This window comes from Hyalella azteca, unplaced genomic scaffold (genome assembly GCF_000764305.2).
Source record: "Hyalella azteca isolate HAZT.00-mixed unplaced genomic scaffold, Hazt_2.0.2 contig16144, whole genome shotgun sequence".
Classification (NCBI taxonomy): Eukaryota; Metazoa; Arthropoda; class Malacostraca; order Amphipoda; family Hyalellidae; genus Hyalella; species Hyalella azteca.
The window spans coordinates 79,305-104,496 of record NW_025945971.1 but is presented as its reverse complement, the minus strand read 5'-3'; the positions used below and the strand labels follow the sequence as shown (position 1 = coordinate 104,496).

General features: G+C 36.3%; 1 protein-coding gene across 1 annotated transcript; it reads left to right on the top strand.

Moving 5' to 3' along the window:
• The first annotated feature begins 85 nt into the window (after positions 1-85).
• LOC108664677 lies at positions 86-20,763 on the top strand. Its single transcript, XM_018151342.2, has 7 exons — positions 86-1,722; positions 2,761-2,906; positions 11,699-11,866; positions 14,989-15,123; positions 17,058-17,197; positions 18,123-18,199; positions 18,623-20,763. Exons 1-7 carry the CDS (start codon positions 300-302, stop codon positions 19,336-19,338), a joined length of 2,805 nt encoding a protein of 934 aa, XP_018006831.1. The 5' UTR covers positions 86-299; the 3' UTR covers positions 19,339-20,763.
• The last annotated feature ends 4,429 nt before the right edge of the window (positions 20,764-25,192 follow it).

The following is a 25,192-nucleotide window of genomic DNA, read 5'->3' as shown; positions in this document are numbered from 1 at the left end:
TGAGAATAAATTTTATAACAATTGTCATGAATTTGATTACAAAATTGATTTTGAAAAATTCAAGAAACTCTCATTAATCTTTAAACTGAATTTAGCATATTGACAGGTTTACCTTGTTTATGAACATTTTTAAAAGATCGAAGTTTATTCCGGGATCCCAATTTCACATAAATAAAAAAAAACAGGAATACATTTATATTCACAAAAATCTAAAAGGAATGGAGGTTTTCTTCGACTCAAAATTTCAGATCCTCGAAAGAGCCGTTTGCCGATAAATTCCATCCGGATAAAGGATTACAATGTTAGGCGTTCACGACAATGACTGCAAAACGAGAAGTTCGGCGATTCTAGAACCGATTTCCCTTGGCGACGCCACAGCCACGCTCGTGAATGTTTCCCTGACAAAAATGATCAATGAAGTTCAACCTTCCTTTAGACCAAGTGGAGTTTCAAGAGACGTGAGTTTCCGAACTCGAAATCAATCCGGAGTTGAAGACTGGAATGACATTAATTTGAAGGAATCACCTATTCTCAAAACCCAATTTTTTTCAGACGTCGATCCATTAGTTGAATTATTTATGCATACAGAATATACAGATGCTGAATTGACAATTTATTCATGTTACAAAGTATGCTTCGGAGTTTCAAATTTAGCTACTTTGCAATTATCATTGATCACCGATAACTTGATCGAAATTTTGAAAGAAGTGCATGAAATGGATAAGAAGGTGCTGGATAAAAACGATTTTATTACGACAGTTTCAACCGACAAAGTTGGCTCCTCAGTCTCACAGAGTTACTTGATGAAAACTTGCCCTGCTAAGAACAATATTTCAAATAAGATCTTCTCACGCACCCCAAGTTTGAAGAGCCTGTTTGTTGCTGGGAAAAATTCAGTTCATGAAACGAGCTATGCACCTACCAGTTCATTCATCCAATTTACACCTCAGAAATCACTTTGCGAAGAATTACTAGCTGACCAATACAGTGGACACTTGGAATCAACATCCAATTCAATTGTTGTCAGTCCAAATTCATTCATAATGCCTAGCTATTCAGAGACTGGGACTCAAATGTCAAATGGAAAGGCCAGAGATTCATTTCCACGTGCACTAAAAAATTCAAAGCAATCTTCAAAGGCTGCTGACTCAAAAACAGTCGGCCCTGGTGACTCAATTACACATAAGATACTAGTGCATGACGAAACCGGATTCAAAGTTCCAAGTGCCAAAATTAAAGAGAAAGTTCAGCAGCATGAATTTTTCAACAGTGCCAACTCACGACATTGTGGTGTTCAGACAGACGCTATGAGTAACAAATTCATTAAAATTGAAGCCCAATTGGACGAATTCCATCGATATGAAGTCTTTGGGAATCACTTTCCTTGCAGCAAAGTAAAAAATACCACGTTCACTTCCACAGCATTTCGCGGAAACGATAACCGTTCTCCTGAAGCCATTGAAGGCCAAGTCAATATTACTGAAGTCCCTGCAAACCTACCCTCCAGCACCACATCGGCTGCAAAGGTCATCATCGAGAGCCGGAATCCTCCAGAAGTAATCAGCAAGCGGGCAGTGAAGGCAAATGTCAGCCCCAAGAACTATGTCTCGTCAGCCGTCAGATGGGCCGAGTTTAAGACGGTCAACACGCCAGCTTTTCTGCTCACGTTCTTCTTATTGACGTCGCTGAGTTTCAACGGAGCCATGGCGAAAATTCGATCTAGTAAGTATTGCATGACGAACGCTGAAGCGTGCCTTGAATTTGAGATTTGGTTAGTAGCCAGCGAAGACAATGGCATTCGCAGGGAACATCGGTTCCGTGTTAAAATTGAATGCTAATGATTTATTGCACTCTAGTGTTTGAATTATAAATTTTGTTGAGCTAAATTGAAGTAAAAACTTTATTAGAATAACACTACTTCGGTAAATTTGATGAATGTGCGTTTCCCTGACGCCGAGAAATCTTTTTCCCTGAGTAAATATCCTCTACGCTATAATGTTGATAATAATTAATTTCATATTGTTTTATTGCATTCATTATGCAATTAAGCAGCGGCTATATATAGCCCGCCCCCCTCAATATAGTACCTGAAATTGCAGCGAAACTATTCTCTCAGTTTTTCTTCCCTGACAACACAGTAAATTTTATCTGAGCTAGCAAGTAATTACTGAGTAAATTTAGCGGAGGCTCCCAGCTCTTTGCCTGTTATGAGAGCCATTATATACTGTGGGCCAGATTACGGACTTCCTCACGCAACCTCTTCGATAATCATCTTTATTTGCTATAAACTTTCTCCCTAGGCTCACTCTCCTGTAGATACTTGCTGATGGAAAGGGAAAGTAAACGAAAATTTGAATGGGAATGATTCCTTGCTAGAAATAAAAATGGTCATAGCTTGATATGCACTTTGTGGATTTTGATACGGTATTGCTACTTCACGCCTATTTGAATAAGTCTCGGCATGAAATATCTGATTTTTGTATTATCTGTTTTTCATACTACCACTCACTGCCTTTAAATTTAAATTAAAATTTTCAAGTATTATACAAATTACCTGAATTAAAAGATGCAGAATTTACAACGAGATTAAGAACCAACCGTAACTTACTACCGGTATATGAGATTAGATACAGGAACCACGCTATAAATGCATTACCTGCACTAAAACACGTATTGCAATAGTTTGCAATGTGTCGGTTACCATTATACGGCACGTATTGTTGTAGTTCCTGCAAAATAATTCTGAAATTATTTAACCAGGAGACGACAGCGATCCAGTGAGCAACATACGACACGTTTTGCCGGAGTTGGAGCTCGGCAACAATTCTGTTACCGACGTTCGCTTCAACGAAGGTTCTACGGCCTTCTTGCCTTGCCGATTTCCAACCTTCCCTCGGCATCACGAGGTAAGAAGAGAGGCAAGACAGCTGTAATTTTGGCTTATTATATAATTTTTATGTGGCATGTAGCACAACTCGCATTAATTGCCTCCAAATGAAATACAGACTTTGAGACAAAATTTCGCATGATTTTTTCTTCCAAAGCAGAACGTTGTATCGGGATGCAAGTCTTTGGCTTGAACTAGTCTTGAATTTCTCCTTTTGAAAAATTCAATCGAAAATATCAATTTAAATAGAATTGAAATTGATATTCGTCACGCACTCACTGTTGTTTTGTTTCAAACTAAAATTCGTTTTGCAATATGAACGACTCGTGTCCCGAACGACTCAAGAACTGCAATCTTCCATCAAGCCGAGAATTTCAACGACAAGGCTAAAAGGTTATCACATCGCAGACAATAAATCCTTGCTGATCCTTAGACCCCTACAGGATTTTTCGCCTGGGTTCCCTGACTGGACTGGAGATCGCCATAGACCCTTTATTTTTATCTACGAATATCTGCTAGCCCCTACAGAATTTTTCGTCTGGGTTCCCTGACTGGACTGGAGATCGCCATAGACCCTTTATTTTTATCTGCAAATATCTGCTAGTGGGCGGGGTCTATACATCTCCCTCAATTTAGAGGCTGGAGCATTTCCGACGAGCTCGTAAATTTCCATATGAATAACTCGGGGATTTGCTATGTGTTCGCGCTGGCTGAGCCTTGACCTTTTCCGTCAATGTTTGTAAGCTTGGATTTGCTAGAGAAACAAAAAAGAATCTGAATTTGCAATTGAGGCTATGAGTGAAACGACGTTTTTGACTCTGAAATACGATTTTAACTTCACCTTTTTTCTTTAGCATTAACTTCAGCTACACTTTTTTCGATACAAAACAACATTGCGGAATAATTTAGAAAGGCTCGTGTCCCAACTCACTAAAATTTCATTATTCTCTCCCAATAAAGAAGCTCTCGTATTCGTCCTATGGGCCTCAAAGTTCATTCACTCGATCATGTTCGACGTGCAACATGACATTTCATGTGTGGCACGTTGAAGGTCAAAGCCAATAACAACAAAATTTTCTTACAGAATACCACGAATAGAAAAAAATATAACTCAGTACTCACTGCAGTGAGTGACAGAGAGCGCATTTTCTCGAAATTTACGAAAACGTGTAGTCACGGACAGACGGACAGACGGACGGACGGACATGACGAGAACAATAGGGCATTTTTTCCATAAATGATAAAATGCGCTAAAAAGTGGAAATAACTGCGATTTTACCGCCCAATGATTAATAACTGGAAGATTAGTCGAAAATATTTAGCCACTGATATTAGAGCATGCATTCTGTGAATGAGCTTTTGCAGTGATCATAACCAAATCGCAATGATTTGAAGCCAATTACACTATAAAGTTTGCGATTTCAATGGTCAGACTCAAGTTGATGGTAAACATTAGCATCGATGTGACCACTACCGGTAGTGTTTGTTCAACGTAATGTCATCATCAATTGGAAGGCATTGTTCAGCGAATTGGTTCCCGGAATTCAACAAGGAAAAATATTTCGACAGTTGCATGAACGCGGTTCACATGTAAAGTAGAGTCAGCAGAGCTTGATCATAAAATGAGCGATCGCTGTAATCATTTTATTCATATTTAAGTATATAGACGCTACTCCTGAAAGATTACTTCAATCATAGAATTATTGCAATGATGTCATTGCATTTCATTAAGCACCATTCATAATTTCACGATTATAATTCCGTGCGACGCATATGGGTACTTATACAATATTTTTAATAAACAATGTAAGTAGGCGAAAATTTTTGATAGTTTTTTTCTGCATTTCTTTGGAGAATTTAAATTTATTTACGAATATTAAACTACTGGTTGGTGCATTCTATGTGAGAAGATCGTGGTGAGAAAACTTTCTCTAGGAATAAAACTTCCCAAATAAGAATATAAATTTCAAGTTACAACATTACTGCAAAAAAAAATACACAAGTATTTCAAACGAGAGGCAGCCACGATTTTTTTTCTTTGATCCAATGAACGGAAAGCTTTTTCTAACATGAATTGAAAAAACTCGGAGGTTTCCCGCTAATCGAATTTGAGGCTTTCAAGGGGATGAAATTATTGGATTCTTCTTGCTGTACAGAGACAACAGTTTGCTTCATGAATTTTTAAGTAAAAAATCCCGCAAGGGAGCGACTCTTTCGAGAAAGCGAAAAAGATATTGAATAGCGATCGTGAATTTTGGCTTTTGTGCAGAACGTTATTGGACCCGAGCCTTCGTATCTCACTTACAAAATTGAATAATGTAGTGCATTTCAATTGAATTTAAAGTCTATCTTTAGCTAGTGCTTTAAGCGTGTGGGAGGGGAACACATAGTTTTTCATGATATCTTTGAACATTTACGTCAATCGGAAACGATATAAAACGCTTGCAATTTATAGTCGTCGCAAAAACAGTTGCATTCTGTTCGACTTTAGATTATCTCTTTTTATGCAATTAATATCTCTCTATCTGCTCTCCTAGGAGCATATTCGCACAGCCATTTTCAGCAAGAAGCAGAAATCGGATGATGAATTTTGAATTTTCTTAGCCATTTCCTAGCAATCGACGCGTTTCTAAACTGACTAAAGTCTTTCCATCATTCCAATGTGTTCCAATGATCACAAACAAATTTAATTTAAAAATGCAAAACCCGACTATATCTCATAATTTTTCTATTGTGAAAACTTTTTTTAAGCTTAATTTTCTCCCTAAAATAAACGATGTTTACTTTCGTTCACTACTTTCACTTTTAACGATCACTTACTTTCAAACGATGTTCACTACCTTCATTTTTATTTTTGGTGTCATTACTTAGATTAAATTCAGCGCGTTACTTTACCCACAGATTTCGTTCCTCATGGAGCTAAAGCATAATAATTTTGAAAGTTGTTCTGCTTCTAGATTGAGGGAAGAGTTTATGTCTATTTCAATAGATGTTTGTCATCTTTATGATTATGAATCAGATGTAAAAGTTGTTCTCGCGCCTTCCCTCATTTGCTTCATTTAAATTCAGAATATTTTTCCCGGGAAATCTCCGTAGAAAAATTTGAATATGATTAAACAATTCGCGATCGTTGACTATTTATGCACAAAAGATAATATTAGAACACTTGATTGAATTTCCAAGCAATTAAAATTTCGAGTCATTTTTGTTATTGGAACGATTGATAGGAGGAGCAATCGGGACGTACAACAAAGTCTATGAAAATGTTGTTAAATAACGATTAAACCTTATGCGACAATTTATGAATTGTAAGTTTTAACTAAAATGAATTGCAGCTGCAACATTTCTATAAGATTTTTTAATAGGTGGTAATGAAACTCCAAGCTCCAATTCAACAAATTCAAACACTTATGAACACGAATAAAATTTCTAGTAAACTTTCAATGGTATTTTTCACTCTAAAAATTTTGTAACAAACTGATGGTATCACCAACTTCATAGTAAATCCCGTTTATGGCCCACTCCCAAACTCCCGAATGAATATCGAACAACGTGCAAAGTTGTACGACATTGAATGAGCTTTTGCATTGATCATAACCGAATCGAAATGATTTGAAGCAATTACACTTTAAAATTTTACATTTTAAAGTGTAAAATTTTACATTTTTAACATTTTAAAATTTTTAATTTTTTAAAATAATTTTTTAACATTTTAAAATTTTTTTACACTTTCAAAATTTTACAGGGCATTGACCTATCACCATTTCCAGCAATGAACACTGGAGGTTTGATAGAAAAGCGATGGATAAGTACAGCTTTGAAACAGAGACTTGACTAGTACAGTGGACAGCGCTGTATCTTTGTCATCATTTAGAGCGACCGTCATACTGACGATGCCTGGTCACCTAAATACCACCGGCAGGGAAGAATAACAGCTGTAACAAATTGCTGCGCGGAAGACATAGTGTCATGCGACAGGCTTTTTATTGGGTTTTCATTTCCCAAAGGAACCATTTATGACCTCATAAATCGTGATCTAATGGATTTAGATTACCGCCGAAAACGTATCTTCTCAAAAACTTTTCTGTACTATATAAGTAAGTTAAAAAATTGTTGACATTTCTGCTCGATTTCCTTTTTTTTCGTTTCGATAATTTTATTCCATCATCCTGAACTTGAAGTGTATTAATTACTGAACCCGTCAGGCACTACCACGTTTTATACATCACAAAGATGCTGCACATGACAAGTTGACAAGTTAAAACGATGCATTCCTTCCGGTATCTGCTAAAAGATTCATGACTTATCTTTGTGCTCCAACAACAATACATTCGTAAATTTACTATCATTGAAAATCTTGGGGTATAAATTATGCTGTTTTCTCTGAAAAAAAAAACTTTCGTAAAAGATTTTAAAAGAAATTTCAATATATTCTCGTCCGCTTGCTGATTCTCAGATAGCAATTGAAACACAAAAGCAATTTCTCATTTATTCGCAATTCCACTCGCATACATCCGCGTACTTTATTCAAGCATTGAAAATCATTTATGAACTCGAGGGCAAAGCAATCACTGAACGTATAATTGCGCGTTGGCGACTCAATCATAATTTACCGCAGATGAACGTGTCTGAATTTCAGTTCATTTTCCATCTCCAACCGATGGTTAGTATGGAAGGACTCTGCAGGCGGCGGAGCGTGAATACTCTGAATATTGCGAGAACGTCATCGCAATCAAAGCTCGTGCGATTCTCACATCGTCGCATCGAATAAAGCTTTGCGGAAAATTTCAAATATACTTTCATGAATTTGAGCACTTATTGGACGAGAAACAATACAAAGAATAACATGTATTTTAATTAGGCGAAACTTCAGATTTTTAGAAGAGGTTTAAGAAACTAACTATAAAAACATTAACAATTACACCAATGATTTAAAATGTGCTTTCATAGAGTCATACGCCTGGTAAATTTTAACAACGATTTAAAATATTTAATATATTTACTGCTTTTATTTTTTTAAATTTTATCAAATCATTAATTATAAAATAAAAGGTTATCTTTTGATTATTGCGTTCAGCGAAGTTATTACTTTTGGACTAATTTCCATCTCGCTGTATTATCCAAAATACGCCGAATCCTCAGCACTACTCTGGGTCTCAGAAATTCGATAATCTCCTTTGGCAAATATTTGTTATCTAATAACACCGCTGTCGCCCCCAATCGAATTCCGTTCATCCATTTCCGTTGTTTACGCGTCGTGAGTATTTTAGCCATGTTTGCGGCTCAAGTTTATCCGACACATCTTTTGTTTGTAAGCGTTTAACTTTGTTGCGGAAAGACTCAAGTTTCGTTCCAGTTTCCGTGAGGCCGGAAGGTGCATATCTCACGCCCGGGAAGTAAAGCTGTGTCAAGTTAGAGGTTTGTGGTGTCATGAGGATACCTAAGATTCGCGATAACAAAAGCACTGTAGGAAAACAACGACTTTGGAATGGCAGTCGTTCTCCGCTAACACGGCCGCGTTCCCGGAGCGTTCTTGACAGCCAAGTCGTTCATTTGAAGGACGCTCCACTTTGCCGACATGCGAGAGCTTTTCAAAGCGATACTCTAGCACTGCTTACACAGATACTCCAACGAAGGCGTAAGTCCCGAAAAATAAAGAATTAACGCAATAGATTTTGCTTACAATAAGATTAAACTGGATTGCACTGCGTATCTTTTTATGAGCTTGGGACTCGTAATTTTATAGCTTTTAACGTTCCAATGAGTTTGTTTTTCGATCAGCAATATATTTTGAGATATATTATGTAAGAATTCATTCAATCAGTCATTCATACATTCAAAATTTTTAACTAGAAACAAAAAAGTTAAAAACAAACTAAAATTTGCAGCTCTGCCGCTAAAGTTCAACGTGAGTGCAACTTACGCTCCTCTTAAATACAAATGCAGCGCATTTACCTCAGCCGTTTTTACCACTCTGAACATAATACGGCCTCCAGACCCTAGCTCTTCCCAGGTAATAGAAGCAAACAAGGCGGTAAAAATATGTATAAAACCTAAGCGATAAAATTGGGTGACCGAGAGTTGAAAGCGTCGTATGTACCTAAAATATAATATTCATAGAGGCTATAGTTGTAAGGTAAGATGTTTGCGTTAGGAAAGCATTTTCTGTCTAATTCATTACTATAAGTCCATGGGTTCTCAGTTCAAGTTGAAAATCGACGAATGAAATAACTATTTCTTCGGTAGAGGCATGTCCAAATAAATTTAATGAGTGGGTACCTACACTAAATTTCATGCACAATGTCATGAAAATGTAAGAAAAACAGAAGAATTTGGCGTCTGAAGATTCTAAATTTTATCAGATTAATAAATTCGGAACAACTTCTTGGTACACACTTTGATAAAATGACGAAAACAGATCATAAATCGGACAAGTCATTTGAAGCTTTCTCTGTTAATGCTTCGTCGGACCACGACTGCGTTTGCTTCGCCTCGTCGCTTTAGTCCTGATCAAACAAAGACTAATTTGTTGAACTTTCTGGTCAATATACGGAATACCGGAAGCGTAAAGTGATCATTATACAAATTACGGGACCATACAAGGCAAAGAAATACATGATTCATTCAAACGAGCAGAAGAATGAGTAGAGTTACATTGATCAGTTCAAGTGATCAGAGGAATGAGTAGAGTTGCATTGATCAGTTCACATGAGCAGAGGAATGAATAGAGTTACATTAATCAGTTCACATGAGCAGAGGAATGAGTAGAGTTACATTAATATGTTCACATGAGCAGAGGAATGAATAGAGTTACATTGATCAGTTCACATGATCATTGGAATGAGTAGAGTTACATTGATCAGTTCACATGATCATTGGAATGAGTAGAGTTGCATAGATCAGTTCTTTTTTGCAAAAGAACAAACAGAATTGCTCTGAACAGTTCTCATATGCAAAGGGATGGAATGAGTAGTGTTTCATTGATTAGTTAGTCTGCAGAAGAGTAGAGTTGCAGTGAACGGTTCTCATAAGCAGTGCAATGAGTAGAATCACATTGATCAGTTCTCATGAGTAGAGTTATGAGAAATCTAATTTGGACTAAATATAATCAGTAAGCAAGTGATCTTGACAATCTTTACATTCACAATACGTCGGTTGTGACGCTTTCTTCTTCGTTTCTCAAGTAGGAAGCTAAAGAAACTTAGGATTAATAAGGTCAATAAAGAAGAATTTATCAAAATGAAAACAACAATGGGACACCATCATGATTAATGGTACGCCTGCCAGGTATCAGGCGATGTATTGATCGCGCGGTAATTTTCCCAACAATCGACAGAAAAAAAACAACGAATCAAGAGGATGATGGACTCGGATAATGCTTAGCCATGAGCACTCAAAGATGTGTAGGGATGGTGAAGTAGAGTGAGTTAGGGTGTAGGGTGCTCTTCAGTGATGGTGCGGTGGGGTGAGGTAGGGTATAGGGTGCTATTCATGCAGGGATGGTGCGGTAGGGTGAAGTAGTACCTGAGACTTCTCAGTACAAAAAAAAAAAAGAATTATTGTTTCTTAACGTCGCAAAAATTATTAGAAGAAACTATTGCTTGATAAATTCAATAGTTAATTCACTGCTATATTTATATATTCGTAATTATTGGAAATTTATTTGACGAATTTTGAAGATTTTAAATGATTTAAAAATTTCATAGTACGTAGCTTCTACCAATAAATTTAAACTTAAAATATCTGATGTACCAAAATTAAACAATCGGATGAGCTTTTAAGGTTCATACAGTCCTGGGGCCATATTTTCAAAAAAGTTAAGAGATCGTAAGTTCATCAGCCAATCACTGACGGCCTTTCAAGCAAAATCCACCAATCGTGGAAAAGAAAATAGTGCGTAAGTACTTACGTTCACTTAGCGAGTTTTGAAAGTATGGCCCCAGTAAATCAAAGCCTATAGAGTCGCGACAGTGTGAGAAATATGCGAGTAATTTTTTTCCCAAATTGTGACACGTGTACTGCACGTAGCACTGATACGATCGGCGAAAATGGGTCTGGAAAACACTCAAATAGATACAAATTCATCGCTATTTGACCTGAGTCTCAGTCATTTATAACAGTGTTTCTTGGCCTCCAGGCAGTTGATGCTAATCTCTGCCCTGTGCTACCGGCATGATTTTTTTAATACCTCGTGAAAGATTGCAATCGATGGCGTATTTATGACCCATCAATGACGACGGCTAATTATTGGTAAAAGAAAAGGCTTACGTGATCAGAGGCCATTGGAAGCTTATTACTCACAAAATTATGTGGGTCAATTTGTTCAAATTGTGGAACAGTTCCAAATCCACAGCACGAGCACAAAGCCAAATTCACAAATTCACAGCACAATTTCCCGAGGCAAACTAGGTCAGGCCAACCCACAGAAATATGAAAAAAGTTGACAATGTCTCGCTCATTTCTCTGTGTGTATGGACGTCGGTTGTGCCGAACATGCCACCGATCAAGTGACTGATTTTATTCTCTAAATCAGTATTAAATAATAATACAGCATTACAGTTATTAACACAAAGAAATAGTAATGCCGCATTAATTTGCACACCTCATAAAATTTTTTGGTATTTAATTTATTGTTTTGAATATCATCAATCCATGTATTCTAGTTAAAATAATTTTATTTACTAACGACGTTATTCATGAAGTAATGAAAATGTCCACTTTTGTGAATAATTTCGTGAAAAGAATACTTAATTCTTCTGAGAAAAAATTCCTCACTTATAGTTACATTGACACAAGTCATTTGATTTACAGAACCGCGTATCTTGGATACGTCGCTGGGACTGGAACATTCTGACGGCAGGAATCTTCACCTACACAAACGATGATCGATTCGTGGTGTTGCACAAAGATGGTACCAACGACTGGACTCTACAGATCAAGTTCTTGCAGACTCACGACAACGGCACCTACGAGTGTCAGGTAATGCTGAGTCATCCCAGGCACCGGACGTTGAAATGACGTAGATTAGAACGTTTTTTTAATTATACAAAAATCGTGCCAGGCATCGGACGTTGAAATGACGTAGATTAAAACTTTGTTGCGTCTTGCAGACTCACGACAACGGCACCTACGAGTGTCAGGTAATGCTGACAGGCATCGGACGTTGAAATGACGTAGATTAGAACGTTTTTTTATTTATACAAAAATCGTGCCAGGCATCGGACGTTGAAATGACGTAGATCAAAACTTTATTGCGTCTTGCAGACTCACGACAACGGCACCTACGAGTGTCAGGTAATGTTGAGTCATCCCAGGCACCGGACGTTGAAATGACGTAGATTAGAACGTTTTTTTAATTATACAAAAATAGTGCCAGGCATCGGACGTTGAAATGACGTAGATCAAAACTTTATTGCGTCTTGCAGACTCACGACAACGGCACATACGTGTGTCAGGTAATGCTGAGTCATCCCAGGCACCGGACGTTGAAATGACGTAGATTAGAACGTTTTTTTTTTATTTATACAAAAATCATGCCAGGCATCGGACGTTGAAATGACGTAGATCAAAACTTTGTTGCGTCTTGCAGATTCACGACAACGGCACCTACGAGTGTCAGGTAATGTTGGGATCTTCTCAGGCATCAGACGTTGAAATGACGTAGATTAGAACGTTTTTTTATTTAAACAAAAATCGTGCCAGGCATCGGACGTTGAAATGACGTTGATCAAAACTTTATTGCGTCTTGCAGACTCACGACAACGGCACCTACGAGTGTCAGGTAATGCTGAGTCATCCCAGGCACCGGACGTTGAAATGACGTAGATTAGAACGTGTTTTTAATTATACAAAAATCGTGCCGCCAGGCATCGGACGTTGAAATGACGTAGATCAAAACTTTATTGCGTCATGCAGACTCACGACAACGGCACATACGAGTGTCAGGTAATGCTGAGTCATCCCATGGCAACGGACGTTGAAATGACGTAGATTAGAACGTTTTTTTTTATTTATACAAAAATCGTACCAGGCATCGGATGTTGAAATGACGTAGATTAGAACGTTTTTTTATTTATATAAAAATCGTGCCAGGCATCGGACGTTGAAATGACGTAGATTAAAACGTTTTTTTTACAAAAATGTGCAAGAAATCAACATTTTTCAACGTCAATTGGCCTAAAGGGATGTTGCTCGATCTTATTTTCTTATTTAAACGAGAATTATGCATTGGTTGATGATTCAAAAAGAGGATGATTTAAATTGAGTCATCCCAGGCAACGGACGTTGAAATGACGTAGATTGAAACGTTTTTTCTACAAAAATCGGCAAGAAATCAACGTTGTTTCAACGTCATTTGGCTAAAGGGATGTTGCTCAATCTTGTTTGATTGTTTAGAAGAGAATTATGCATTGGCTTGATGATTCAAAAAGAGGATGGTTTAAATTGAATAGTTTATATTCGAACTGCGAAAGCGAAAATACTGTGTAATGCCAAAAAACTGATGTGTGCTGAATGGTGACGAATGGACTTGTTTGAGTACACCGACTCACCATTACGATCGGAAAAATAATATCTATTTCTTAATCAATTTCATACTTGCGCAGATTGAACAATAAGGAAACTTGTTATTTCATTAAGAAACGGAATATATGAATCTTTGAATATTTTAATAGACTGCGATAATCGACAAACTAAAAATTAGAATTTCAGGTGCATAAGTGCAGTTCACTGGAAATGCTCAGAAAACATTACTAGCAGCGCCAAAAGTGAAATGAATTTTCTGAAACAAGAAGATATCAATTTAGTTGCTCCTACATGCAGAGTGCTTCACTCTATGAGGGTGATATTCACTCTATATGTCATCTAATCCCTTTAATATGCGTCATAAATAATTTGCATTCAGGTTCTGCGATGAACACACGACTGACACGGAAAAAAATATGCAATTATCGTAGTCGCTAAAAAATTATTTAATTGAGATGTCAAGTAATCATTTAAGTAGGTACTCCCGATCTAATTAAACGCTGCTTCCCTTCATTAAGCAAATTGCCGTCATTTGATGAAACGTCGCTGTCAATGGTTAATCAGGTGCCAGTGAACAATCATCGTTGGTAAAAATATTATCTTTACTGCCTAGAATAGAATATTTTTCACAACTTAATGCAGTTTATTTCTTCCTGTGAACTAAGATGGAACAGTGAAAATGTGTGCAGTCCCTCATATGTTAATATTTTAATATAATAATACCCATGCTTTATTATATCAGTAAAGCGCTTCGAGAATTAAAATAGATTAAGTAAGCCAAGTAAAAATTTGCTGTTTTCCCCTATATTTTTTTTCGCTGTCAATGGTTAATCAGGTGCCAGTGAACAAGCATCGTTGGTAAAAATATTATCTTTACTGCCTGGATTAGAATATTTTTCACAACTCAATTCATATTATTTCTTCCTGTGAACTAAGATGGGACAGTGACAATGTGTGCAGTCCCTCATATGTTAATATTTTAATATAATAATACCCATGCTTTATTATATCAGTAAAGCGCTTCGAGAATTAAAATAGATTTTGCATGACAAATTTACATTATCGAGGTAATAGAGGTGAATGATTGATTTATATGCAATCGATGCTCACGTTTTCAAGCTGTGTAAATCACCTAATATCATATTAATCAGGATGAAATGGTGTATCGTTTTCTACGAGAAGTTAATGTCTAGCGATTGGGTTAATGTCGGATAGTTGCTTCATGTTCATAACATGCTAATCAATGTGAACGACTTCCACCAGTTATACGCTTGGTCAGGGCTTGATTTTATCGTTCACGTTTAATTTGTAGTATGCCGATCAATGTGAACGACCGAACCAGCACGCACTAGGCTGGATTATGTCGAATATTCAGGTAGAATCTTTATAATACCATTTAATATGCATGACATGCTCCGAGGTCTGCACTGGTACGGGGTTCATGTCTAATATTTAGGCTAATCCCTATCAGGTCATTTAAATGAACGACATGCTCCTGGTCCACACTGGTTCGGGGTTCATGTATAAAATTTAGGCTAATCGATATCATGCCAACTAATGTGAACGACCTGCAACAGGTCCACACTGGTTCCGGGTTCATGTCCCAGTTCGTGAACCTACATGTGATCACCCCGCGTGCGGTGATCTTGGAGCCCAGCGAGTTCACCATCGAGACTGGACAAGACTTTTCCCTAACCTGCGTCATCCAGCAGGTGAGAAGAAGGGGCGAGAAACTGCGTCATCCAGCAGGTGAGAAGATGGGGCAATAAACTGCGTCATCCAGCAGGTGAGAAGAAGGGGCGAGAAACTGCGTCATCCAGCAGGTGAGAAGAAGGGGCAATATAGAAAATAAAGGGTAAGAAGCTATATCATCCAGCAGATGAGAGGAAGGGGGCGAGATCCTACATCATCTAATTTGTGAGAAGAAGTGGCGAGAAACTGCATCGCCCAGCAGGAGAAAATAAGGGGTAAGAAACTACATCATCTAGTAGGTGAGAGGAAGGGGTAAGAGACTGCATCATCTATCTAGTGAGAAGAAGGGGTGGTTAAACTGCGTCATCCAGCAGGTGAGAAGACGAGGCGAGAAACTGCATCGTCCAGCAGGAGAAAATAAAGGGTAAGAAACTGCATCATCTAGTAGGTGAGAAGAAGGGGTAAGAGACTGCATCATCTATCTAGTGAGAAGAAGGGGTGGTTAAACTACGTCATCCAGCAGGTGAGAAGATGAGGCGAGAAACTGCATCGTCCAGCAGGAGAAAATAGGGGGTAAGAAACTGCATCATCCACCAGGTGCGAAGACGAGGCGAGAAACTGCATCGTCCAGCAGGAGAAAATAGGGGGTAAGAAACTACATCATCCACTAGGTGAGAAGACGAGGGGAAAGAAGCATTCTTCAGCAAACGAGAAGCGTCGAGAAAACACATAATAATTTAATGAGAATATTACTATCATCATCCGATAACATGATATGTTTCTACCTATTGTAGAAAATTCAGGAGTCTTGAAAGCTTTCGAATAAATCATATAGCTAATGTTCATCTCATTCAATAATTGTTTACAACTGAATTAAGTGGAATAGGAAGACTGGAAGGGCGAACAATTTTGGTGTGACTTTCCACGTCTTCAATGGGAGATTTCCAACTGCCAACTTAATTGATTAATCTATTTTTCTATATTTGTCCTAAGCTTGCAAATGATGGGCGTTTTCCTCTTTGAGTCTTCCTCAGATCCATTATAGGTGTTTCTCTCTTGATGGAACTCAATTGTTAGCATTTTTTATGACATAATCAACCGTGTCTATTATCATATGCTGATATGCATAATCTCAATCCATGGGGCTGTTCTATCAAAACTTGCTTGAACACTCCTAGCGGTCGATTCTCGTCTTTGCTTGAAGGGTTTAACGTGGAAAGACATCAGTTATTACCTGACGAGTAGGAAAGGCGTTGATATTTCCACAATTACGGCTCAAAATGGCTTTTAAGGGGACCGACTACCCTAAAATTTTCAATTTCTGTGGAAATTTAAGTATTTTGACGCTCATGTCCCATCCAATAATAGTTTTCGCTAAAATTGTGTTTACTGTGGAATTATCTTCAGTATTTTGATATTCATGTCCCAACCTAAAATTGTTTTTACTAAAATTGTGTTTGCTATGGAATTATCTTCGGTATTTTGATGCGCATGTCCCAACTTAAAATAGTTTTTACTAAACTTGTGTTTTGCTGTGGAATTATCTTCGGTATTTTGATACTCATTTCCCAACCTAAAATAGTTTTTATTAAAATTGTGTTTGCTATAAAATTATCTTCGGTATTTTGATACCCATGTCCCAACCAAAAATAGTTTTTACTAAAATTGTGTTTGCTGCGGAGTTATCTTCAATTTTTCCATGCGCATGCCCCAACCAAAAATAGTTTTTTATAGTTTTTACTAATCTTGTGTTTGCTGTGGAATTATCTTCTGTATTTTGATGCTCATGTCCCAACCTAAAATATTTGTTACTAAAATTGTGCTTTGCTATGGAATTATCTTTAATTTTTGATGCTCATGTCACAACCAAAAATAGTTTTTTATAGTTTTTACTAAGCTAGTGTTTGCTGTGGAATTATCTTCAGTATTTGAATAGCACCTCCCCACCGTACAGAGTCTGGAGCCGCCGGTGTACGTCATGTGGTTGCACGGCGGCGTGCCTGTGAACTACGCGCCAGATCGTCCCCGGCTCGACGTGCAGCTCATCGTCAAGGGAGCCACGTCGCGCTCGGTCCTGAGCGTCAAGAATGCCAAGTCAGATGACAAGCCACAGCATAATGCTATCTAATTCAGCCTGTCAAGCCTTTGTTTATTACTTGATAGTGATTTTATACGTATTTAAGTTATTTAATATATGTTGAATGCATAGAACACTGCGCGGGAGATTAAATTAGCAAGTAATTGTGTAAATAGGTAGTAATTATTAAAATTAATTTCAGTTAGACAACTTAAATTTCTAATGCGATTTCAATGCATTTGAATGGAGTATAATTAAAGCGTTCTTTTAATCGCAAAAAGTTTTTCATGCGAATCTGTAACGCCGTACTTCAATAAAAGAAGAGAATATTTTAGAACAACCTTCAATATAGTATTTTAATTTTTTAATAACACAAATCCCTCTTAAACCACATATGTTTACATCAATTGGTAATCAGATAATGAATTATAAAACTATAGAGCCCAAAAACTTACTTCTAAAAATCATACTAAAAATTATTATATATGTTTTCCGTCAGAGGTTTATATTATGTTATATTATATAGGTTTCCGCCTCGTGTCGGTATAACAGGTTGATCTAATAAAAAAAAGGCTCTGAACCCTATATTATATCCTAAAAAATCTTCAGTGCACCAATATTTGATATAAGAGGCCTTACATTAACAGACGCATAATATCGCATTGGTTTCCGAAATTAGTAGGAGTCCTTCACTTCAAAATGTTCTCATATACATATATCGTAAACACACCTTAATTTAACAGCAAGAAGTTTTGCCTGTTTTAGTTGTGCGCCATCATATAGTTACAATTCGTTCTCATATATATCGTAAACACACCTTAATTTAACATCAAAAAAATTTGCCTGTTTTAGTTGAGCGGCATCATATAGTTACAATTCGTTAAGAATTAGTAAATAATCTTGATTTATGAACAGTTTGATATCTCGCCATGCCTCCCCCAGGTACACGGACTCTGGTAATTACACCTGCACCGCCCCTAACGCCGTCAACGACTGGGTGCTGGTCTACATAACTCAAGGTGATACTAGGGACCAAGTGCAACATAGGGAACTTCTTTAGTTTTTGGTGGGATGATTTTTTTTTGCTTGGTTTGGAAGACAGGTTATTAAGTTCACGAAAAAAAATTTCGTTGCTGCTGGACAGTTTTTGACAGGATGATTTTGTTGCTTGTTTTGGAAGACAAGTTATTAAGTTCACGTTCAATTTTTCATTGATGCTGGACAAATATTTTTTTTCGTCCAGATACTATAACTTTATAAGAGGTAGTGGTACAAATTTTTTGTGTTCAATCCATTCGATCTTAAGCGACCTTGTTCTTCATGGTGTTTTAAGCTTATATGTAATCGTTTCGAAAGAAAATTAGAGCGCACTTCTTTTGCACATTAAAAATTGTCTATTAACAAAATATTTGAATACTAAAACCATCTTTACCTAAAATTAGGGGATACAGTGGCAGCAGTACAACGTCGACAACCAAACTCATCTAAAACAGCAGAAGTGGAAGGAGCCCCAGCCCTTCCCAGCATGGCTAACGCGGCTCAGCCACTTCTTTCTACCTTCCGAGTGTCCTTTAGTAATGTATTTCGGCAACTTCCTGATGTTCTGCAGCCATTTGTTGATATTCTGAAGCTATTTACTGATGTTTTGAAACCCTCAGCTAATACTTCCAACCCATCCTCAGAAATTTCGCCCATTTTTACTGGTGTACTCCCATCACGCATCGGCTTTTGCGAAAAGTCTGTCCGTCTAACAGAATTAACAGGGGAAACGTATGTCAACGTACAAATTCAGCAACATGTCTTCGAGACTCAATGCCTTCACGAGCCATCGAAGCAAGAAAAGTACTCAGTTCGATCTATCTTAGACACGATTAATTATATTCCTGTTCGTATTCATCCATCCGTAAGTGTGAAACGAGATTATACTTACCAACGCTACATAATAGACGTAATTCTTAACGTCAGTCTATACTTATTTTTATTGCAACTTTTTTCTTTGGTTCTTTTTGAGTCATCTTCTCTTGGGTCGTTTTCCGTAAGCCAATTGAATTTGAAATCGAGTTGTCTCCTTCGTCCATGTTCAACCAAATTTCAAAATAATGTAGTAAATGAAAAGTCTCTCTCTGCTGAAGTATGTAGGGGTGCAGATAGAAGATAGCGATGTGTACTTGTTCAAAGCTTGCTTTGTATTGTACCAAAATACGAATACAACCATAATGATGTAAATAATTCCACCTTTTTAGTATCTTCATAAGAATTTGTTATCCTGAATATAACTGTAACCTCACGAACTCTATAACTTGAGAAGTTTTTCAAGGATTCTTCATCATAATTCTGGTGCTAATGTTTACGGCATTTCAGACCTTAATGTTCAATTAAATTATTGATTTATGATTATCAAGGAAATTGAGTTTCCAAAAAAAGTGTTTCAGCAATTGCAATTATGTTTCTTACTGTTATCGTTCAATTAAGTACTTCTTTGTATAATTAAAACTCTTATTGTATTACTTGGAACAGATATACATGTTAATCACTGAAATAAAATTTTCCCTATGTAAGTGTACCCTAATATTTCTAAAACAATAGGCCCATCCAGATTGTAAATACTTATTTCAAGATATATTAACCAAGCGACTGTACCTTCAGGACTTTCTTTATTATGCTTTTCAACTCCTTACGTTTTAAGAAGTTGTTACGTGTTTTGTACGTGTTTGACGGCCTTTAAATATAAGTCATTATATCGTTACGGGTTATGAATTTTATTCAACTATGTCGAAGAAAGTGAAAATTTATTGAACATAGAATGAAAGTGAAAATGTAAGTAGTCACTATTCTGAATTTCAACCCAAACTTGAGAAAATATTCATTGAGATCGAACGGTATTTTTTTTTCTCGAAATTTCAAAGGTTTCTGATATGCAACCTTACATCATTTTTTAAGATACCTAATGTTCTTTTCATTTTTCAAATGGAATAATGTTTTTAGAAATTGATGATATTCAATGTCTATTTATAATTGGACTGTTGGCAATTATTCATTATTATTATTATTGTCTATTAATCAGATATTGGTTTAGACACATTTAAGCCTTTTGGGTTCAAACCTCAACAAAACATATGTAAATATGATTTATAAAATGAAATAAAGGTAATGCGAAAAATAGAATATTATCTGTGGAAAAACTGAAATCTACAACAGTAATTCTTCCACCATGTTCATGCCTATAGAATACATACAGTATATCGCCTGGAAACTATGCTTTTTCACTGCATTGCTACTCGATTTAAAAAATTCATCGAAATTTAATTTTTCCATTTGGATCAGTGTGGTAGAATGAGAAAGTGCAAATTCGTGGCCCATGAAGGCATTAAAATAATCAGCTATTTAATGGCAATGTGAAACATGTTATGATTATAAAATAATAATTTAACGAATACCAGAGAACATAAAACCAAAAGTTGTAATGAGTTAAGGAGAACCAGAGAAAAAAATACCCATCTACAAAATAGCTGACTTATTTATAACCTAAATGTAATAAATGTTTAGAATTTGTTGTTCAACCAAATACATATTTATGATCTAATGGGAAATTACTGTCCTTCCTACGATTTTATTTTCATTGACCGCGTTTTTTCCCTTGTCAAAGGCTGCTTGAGGATAGCTAAGAATTTGAAAATCAAATCCAAAAAATTTGCCATCTTTTTATTTGAAACAAAGTAGCGTGAAGCATACGTATGTTTTAAAAATATCAAGCAGTATGAATTAGAGCGCTATTCAGACAAGGTTTCATTTTAAGGTATTGCAATAATTCCATAATCTTCATATCACAAATACGGGAACTTAGAGCTATAATCATACAATTTTCGCTTGCATGCTTTGTTGCGTATAGTTGTGCGCAATGCTTATCAGCATAAGTCGAAATGACTTCATAATTTCTGCATGAGATTCGCCGAAACTTGTAATATATTTTATTTCAAGTCACTAGCAATTTTTTTATTTTAGTGACAAATTTACATAAATACTTACTAGCAAAATGGGCATAAAATATTAAAAATCATGCGTCTGAAGCATCGTATTAATCGCGAGCCACGTAATTTACTTGACAAAAATTCCGATTTTTTTTATGCATTATTGCTCCGTGACTTTCAAAATGTTATCTATGAAGCTATTTACTATCATTATGAATTTAAATAAAAAACTGGAAATATCTATGCGCATCGGGCCTCGTTAATTGCCTATAATATCGTTAATACTTTCGTCCCTTCTATAAAGCTAACAAAGCTAACGGAGTTGATCTCAGTAGGTTATCTTTTCAAATAAATAAATAATATATTTATTTATTAAAAGTTGTTAAAGAAATAATAATCTCCATCGGTACTCTGATTTTCGATTTAGCTACCAGTGCCAACGAAAAATGTTGTTCAATCTATTGAAAAAAACTAATGAGAGGATTGTTAATAGAGCGAATTCTCAGGTCTTCAATGAAACCTGCTTTTAAGGAACAACTTTTGCCAACCTATACAAATAAATAAATCTTAACTTCAAGATTTTCCGCGTACTCATTCCTGCTCTACGGCTGCGCCCAATCAATTCCTGGAGTTGGCTTGGCATTTCCTGTATAAGATATATCGCGGACATAACCTATATAGCATCGAATATTTTTGAAAATATTTGATTTAGCAAATTGAAGATACCACTGTTTGACACAATATTTCTATTCTATACAGATGGATTATTAGACAATTAGTCTAATGTCGTTCTTAAAAGGCCAAGTTTACAAGACTTTCGTAAAATTAAGGAACTAGAAGTCGACGAAATACGTATGTAATTGAAGACTGCATTGAAAGAATGATGAATATTAGATAGAGAATTGATAGAACATAATAAAGAATGATGAATAAGTTCTGCATGATCACAACAGCTTAGGAATCTCAACTGCATCTCTGTTTTCTCTCGGTGTGAAAGCACAATTCCTCTCACGGATACTGAACCTTCTCCGCAATTTCCGGTCGAGCAGATTGTGATTCGCATCAAAAAATGAAGTGGTTGTAGTGGTGCAAAGCTTGACTCAGGCATTTCCTGGTAATATACCTGGTTACGTGCCTGATTCTGTACCTGGTTATATGTCTGATTCTGTACCTGGTTATTTACCTAGTTCAATACCTGGTTATATACTTGGTTATATACCTGGTTATGTATCAGGTTATATACCTGGTTAAGTATCTGATTATATACCTTGTCATAAATCTGGTTCTATACATGGCTGTAATCCTGGTTCACAGTTAATGCAAGGAAATGTAACTGGCTTATATAATACACCTTTCGAAGTTCACTGGAAAAGCTAAATCTGAGTAATTTTTTAGAGCCGATCTTTTTTAAATATTCAATTTTTCAAACCAATTCGTTTATAAATCTAAACATTTGTTTTATCTTAATTCATTTAATTATCTTAATTATCTCCAAAAATTTTTAAACTCTGTACTCGTATATATTATTCTATATTATAAAAATTGCATGGTAATATTAAATATGTAGTGAACTCCTCCCTTAATGATTTCGAGAGTTTTTTTGCAATGCCTGAGCTCTAATTGCGTCCATCATAAATTCTTTGATTGTGGTCGCCTGCACCCTGCATTGCCGGCGGGGAATACCCTTATTTAATTACCGCATAAGAACAGGTTCTTAATAACATTCTTGTGGCACGGTCACTGAACTGAATCCTAGTCCCTGGACTTAAAGGGTAGATAGAAATTACCGTTGTAGTGGAAGCGTTACGAGGACTAAAGTGTAGATAGAAATTACCGTTGTAGTGGAAGCGATACGATGACTTAGGGGTAGATAGAAATTACCGTTGTAGTGGAAGCGACGCGATGTCTAAAGGGTAGATAGAAATTACCGGCCATAGTGGAAACGATACGATGACTAAGGGGTTGATAGAAATTACCGTTGTAGATGAAGCGATACGATGACTAAAGGGTTGATAGAAATTACCGTTGTAGTGGAAGCGATGTGATGACTAAAGGGTTGATAGAAATTACCGTTGTAGTGGAAGCGATACGATGACTAACGGGTAGATAGAAATTACCGTTGTAGTGGAAGCGATGCGATTACTAAAGGGTAAATAGAAATTACCGTTGTAGTGGAAGCGATACGATGACTAATTTTTTTATTTTTAACCAGGTGATTAATTATGTCTTCTTTTCCATCCGAATAAAACCATTATATCGTTGAAGTATTTGTCCGTAGCGTTCTTCACCTGCCCCGCGGCTCGGACCAACGGAGGCTGTGGCCAGCCTTTCATTAAAAGGTTAAACGCTCGACGCGGTGGTCAATTTATCATTTAAATAAGGCCAAGACTTCTAATTTGTGGGGATAATTCAAAACAATGAAGAAATTCCCACAAAGAATAAAGCTGAGAGGAGTTCGGGTAAGTTTATTTATCTAGTTCAAATAATCAACTTATAAATAAAATAAAGAAATATAATAATAATAAATATAAATAATAATCAAATATATAATAATAATCAAATAATAATCAAATAATAATTAATCAATCAAAACTTTTCTGCTAAACATGAATTTTCAAGTACATATGCACGTGATTTTCTGTCCTTTTATTCGTATCCGTTGTTAACTATTGGAATTTGAGTGCATATAGGGGTTAGCAAAGTGATGTTTTTTTCCAGGTCGTGATGAGCAATGACAGGTGTCCTGAACGCAGAAAAAATGATAGTTTTAAGTTCACACTATCAATATTTGATTCAAATGAATTCTCGTATAACTGGTGTTCTTGATCTTTTCCATTATTAGCACATTTTCAAATTTATGAAAAAAAGCGCTATTGTGCTCGTCATGTCCGTCTGTCTGTCCGTCTGTCCATGACTTCACGTTTTCATCCACGAGAAAATGCGCTCTCTGTCACTCGATCATTGCAGTGAGTACTGAGTTATATTTTTTTTATTTTACATTCACATGTTCTTAAGATAATTTTATAAATTTTATATGCAAGTATGCTGACATACCTCTCTCGCGATCGGATCATTATCAGCCTTCTTCATCTGTACGGAGGAGAATCATTAAGGACGATGTCTTTCGGAGCAATCTTTTGTCGTTAAAGAAAGTCCACGAAAAACCAGTTCAGCTTGCCCCTTAAAGCAACTGCAATGTCATGGCTGCATAGCTGCGAAAATTGATTAACAAGAAGATGACCTAAACGAAATTGTCTGCACAAGAAATAAATTAAGATCGTCGGCAGCGTACGTTAATTGTCACTCTTGAATCTTCTTTTATCTTCTAGTCTTTTCCTAATGTATTTTTTAGCACAATAAAGTGCCATATTTACCCCTCTAAATTTGTATATTTATACCATCAGTAACTACACACATAATCAACTCAGCTGATCAACGCGATCTCCCATTGCTCAAATTTTTTGGGGCTACAGTCAAAACGTAAATGCATTTTGCAAATAAGTTTTTCTTTCCTACTCCGGCGAACCGAACAACTTTAATGCGTAACCCAAACTTGTTGTATTGTTTTTGTGTTGTCTAAGAACGAGCAATGGCTCGTGATGTATTTTAAGAAAACTAAGATTAAGACCCCCAATTATCACCAGAACTCATTTGCAAATTATTTGATACAACTCAGTATGAGCTTGTTGTGTTTTGTCGAAGAAAGATTTTTGTTGGATATGGCAAAAAATCTTCTCTCTGGCTATATCAAGTACATTTTCTGCTAAACTTAAGTTTCGTAATTCCCCCATCATTCGGATTATGCCACGTTCTTTCTTTAAACCTGTTGAAAGTCACATTCGTAATATATGCGCTAAAAAACTGGTTTAGGAATGGAAAAAGTCTATAGCCGGACATTCTGTTACACACATGATAGAAAAATTTAAAGATAAAAATAAAGTTTATCAATAAAATCATATAAATTTCTGTTTAATGAGGAACAGAGAAATAAACCTCTATCACTTCTAAACAACAGGACGGACAGAATGAAAACTTAAAATATCA

What these genes read in the sequence shown, in the direction of transcription:
- LOC108664677 (XM_018151342.2), top strand. Translation starts at nt 300, where the DNA reads ATGTTAGGCGTTCACGACAATGACTGCAAAACGAGAAGTTCGGCGATT. An exon ending in CATGGCGAAAATTCGATCTA is followed by an intron (nt 1,723 to 2,760) that starts GTAAGTATTGCA and finishes TTATTTAACCAG; the next exon opens with GAGACGACAGCGATCCAGTG. An exon ending in ACGGCACCTACGAGTGTCAG is followed by an intron (nt 11,867 to 14,988) that starts GTAATGCTGAGT and finishes GACCTGCAACAG; the next exon opens with GTCCACACTGGTTCCGGGTT.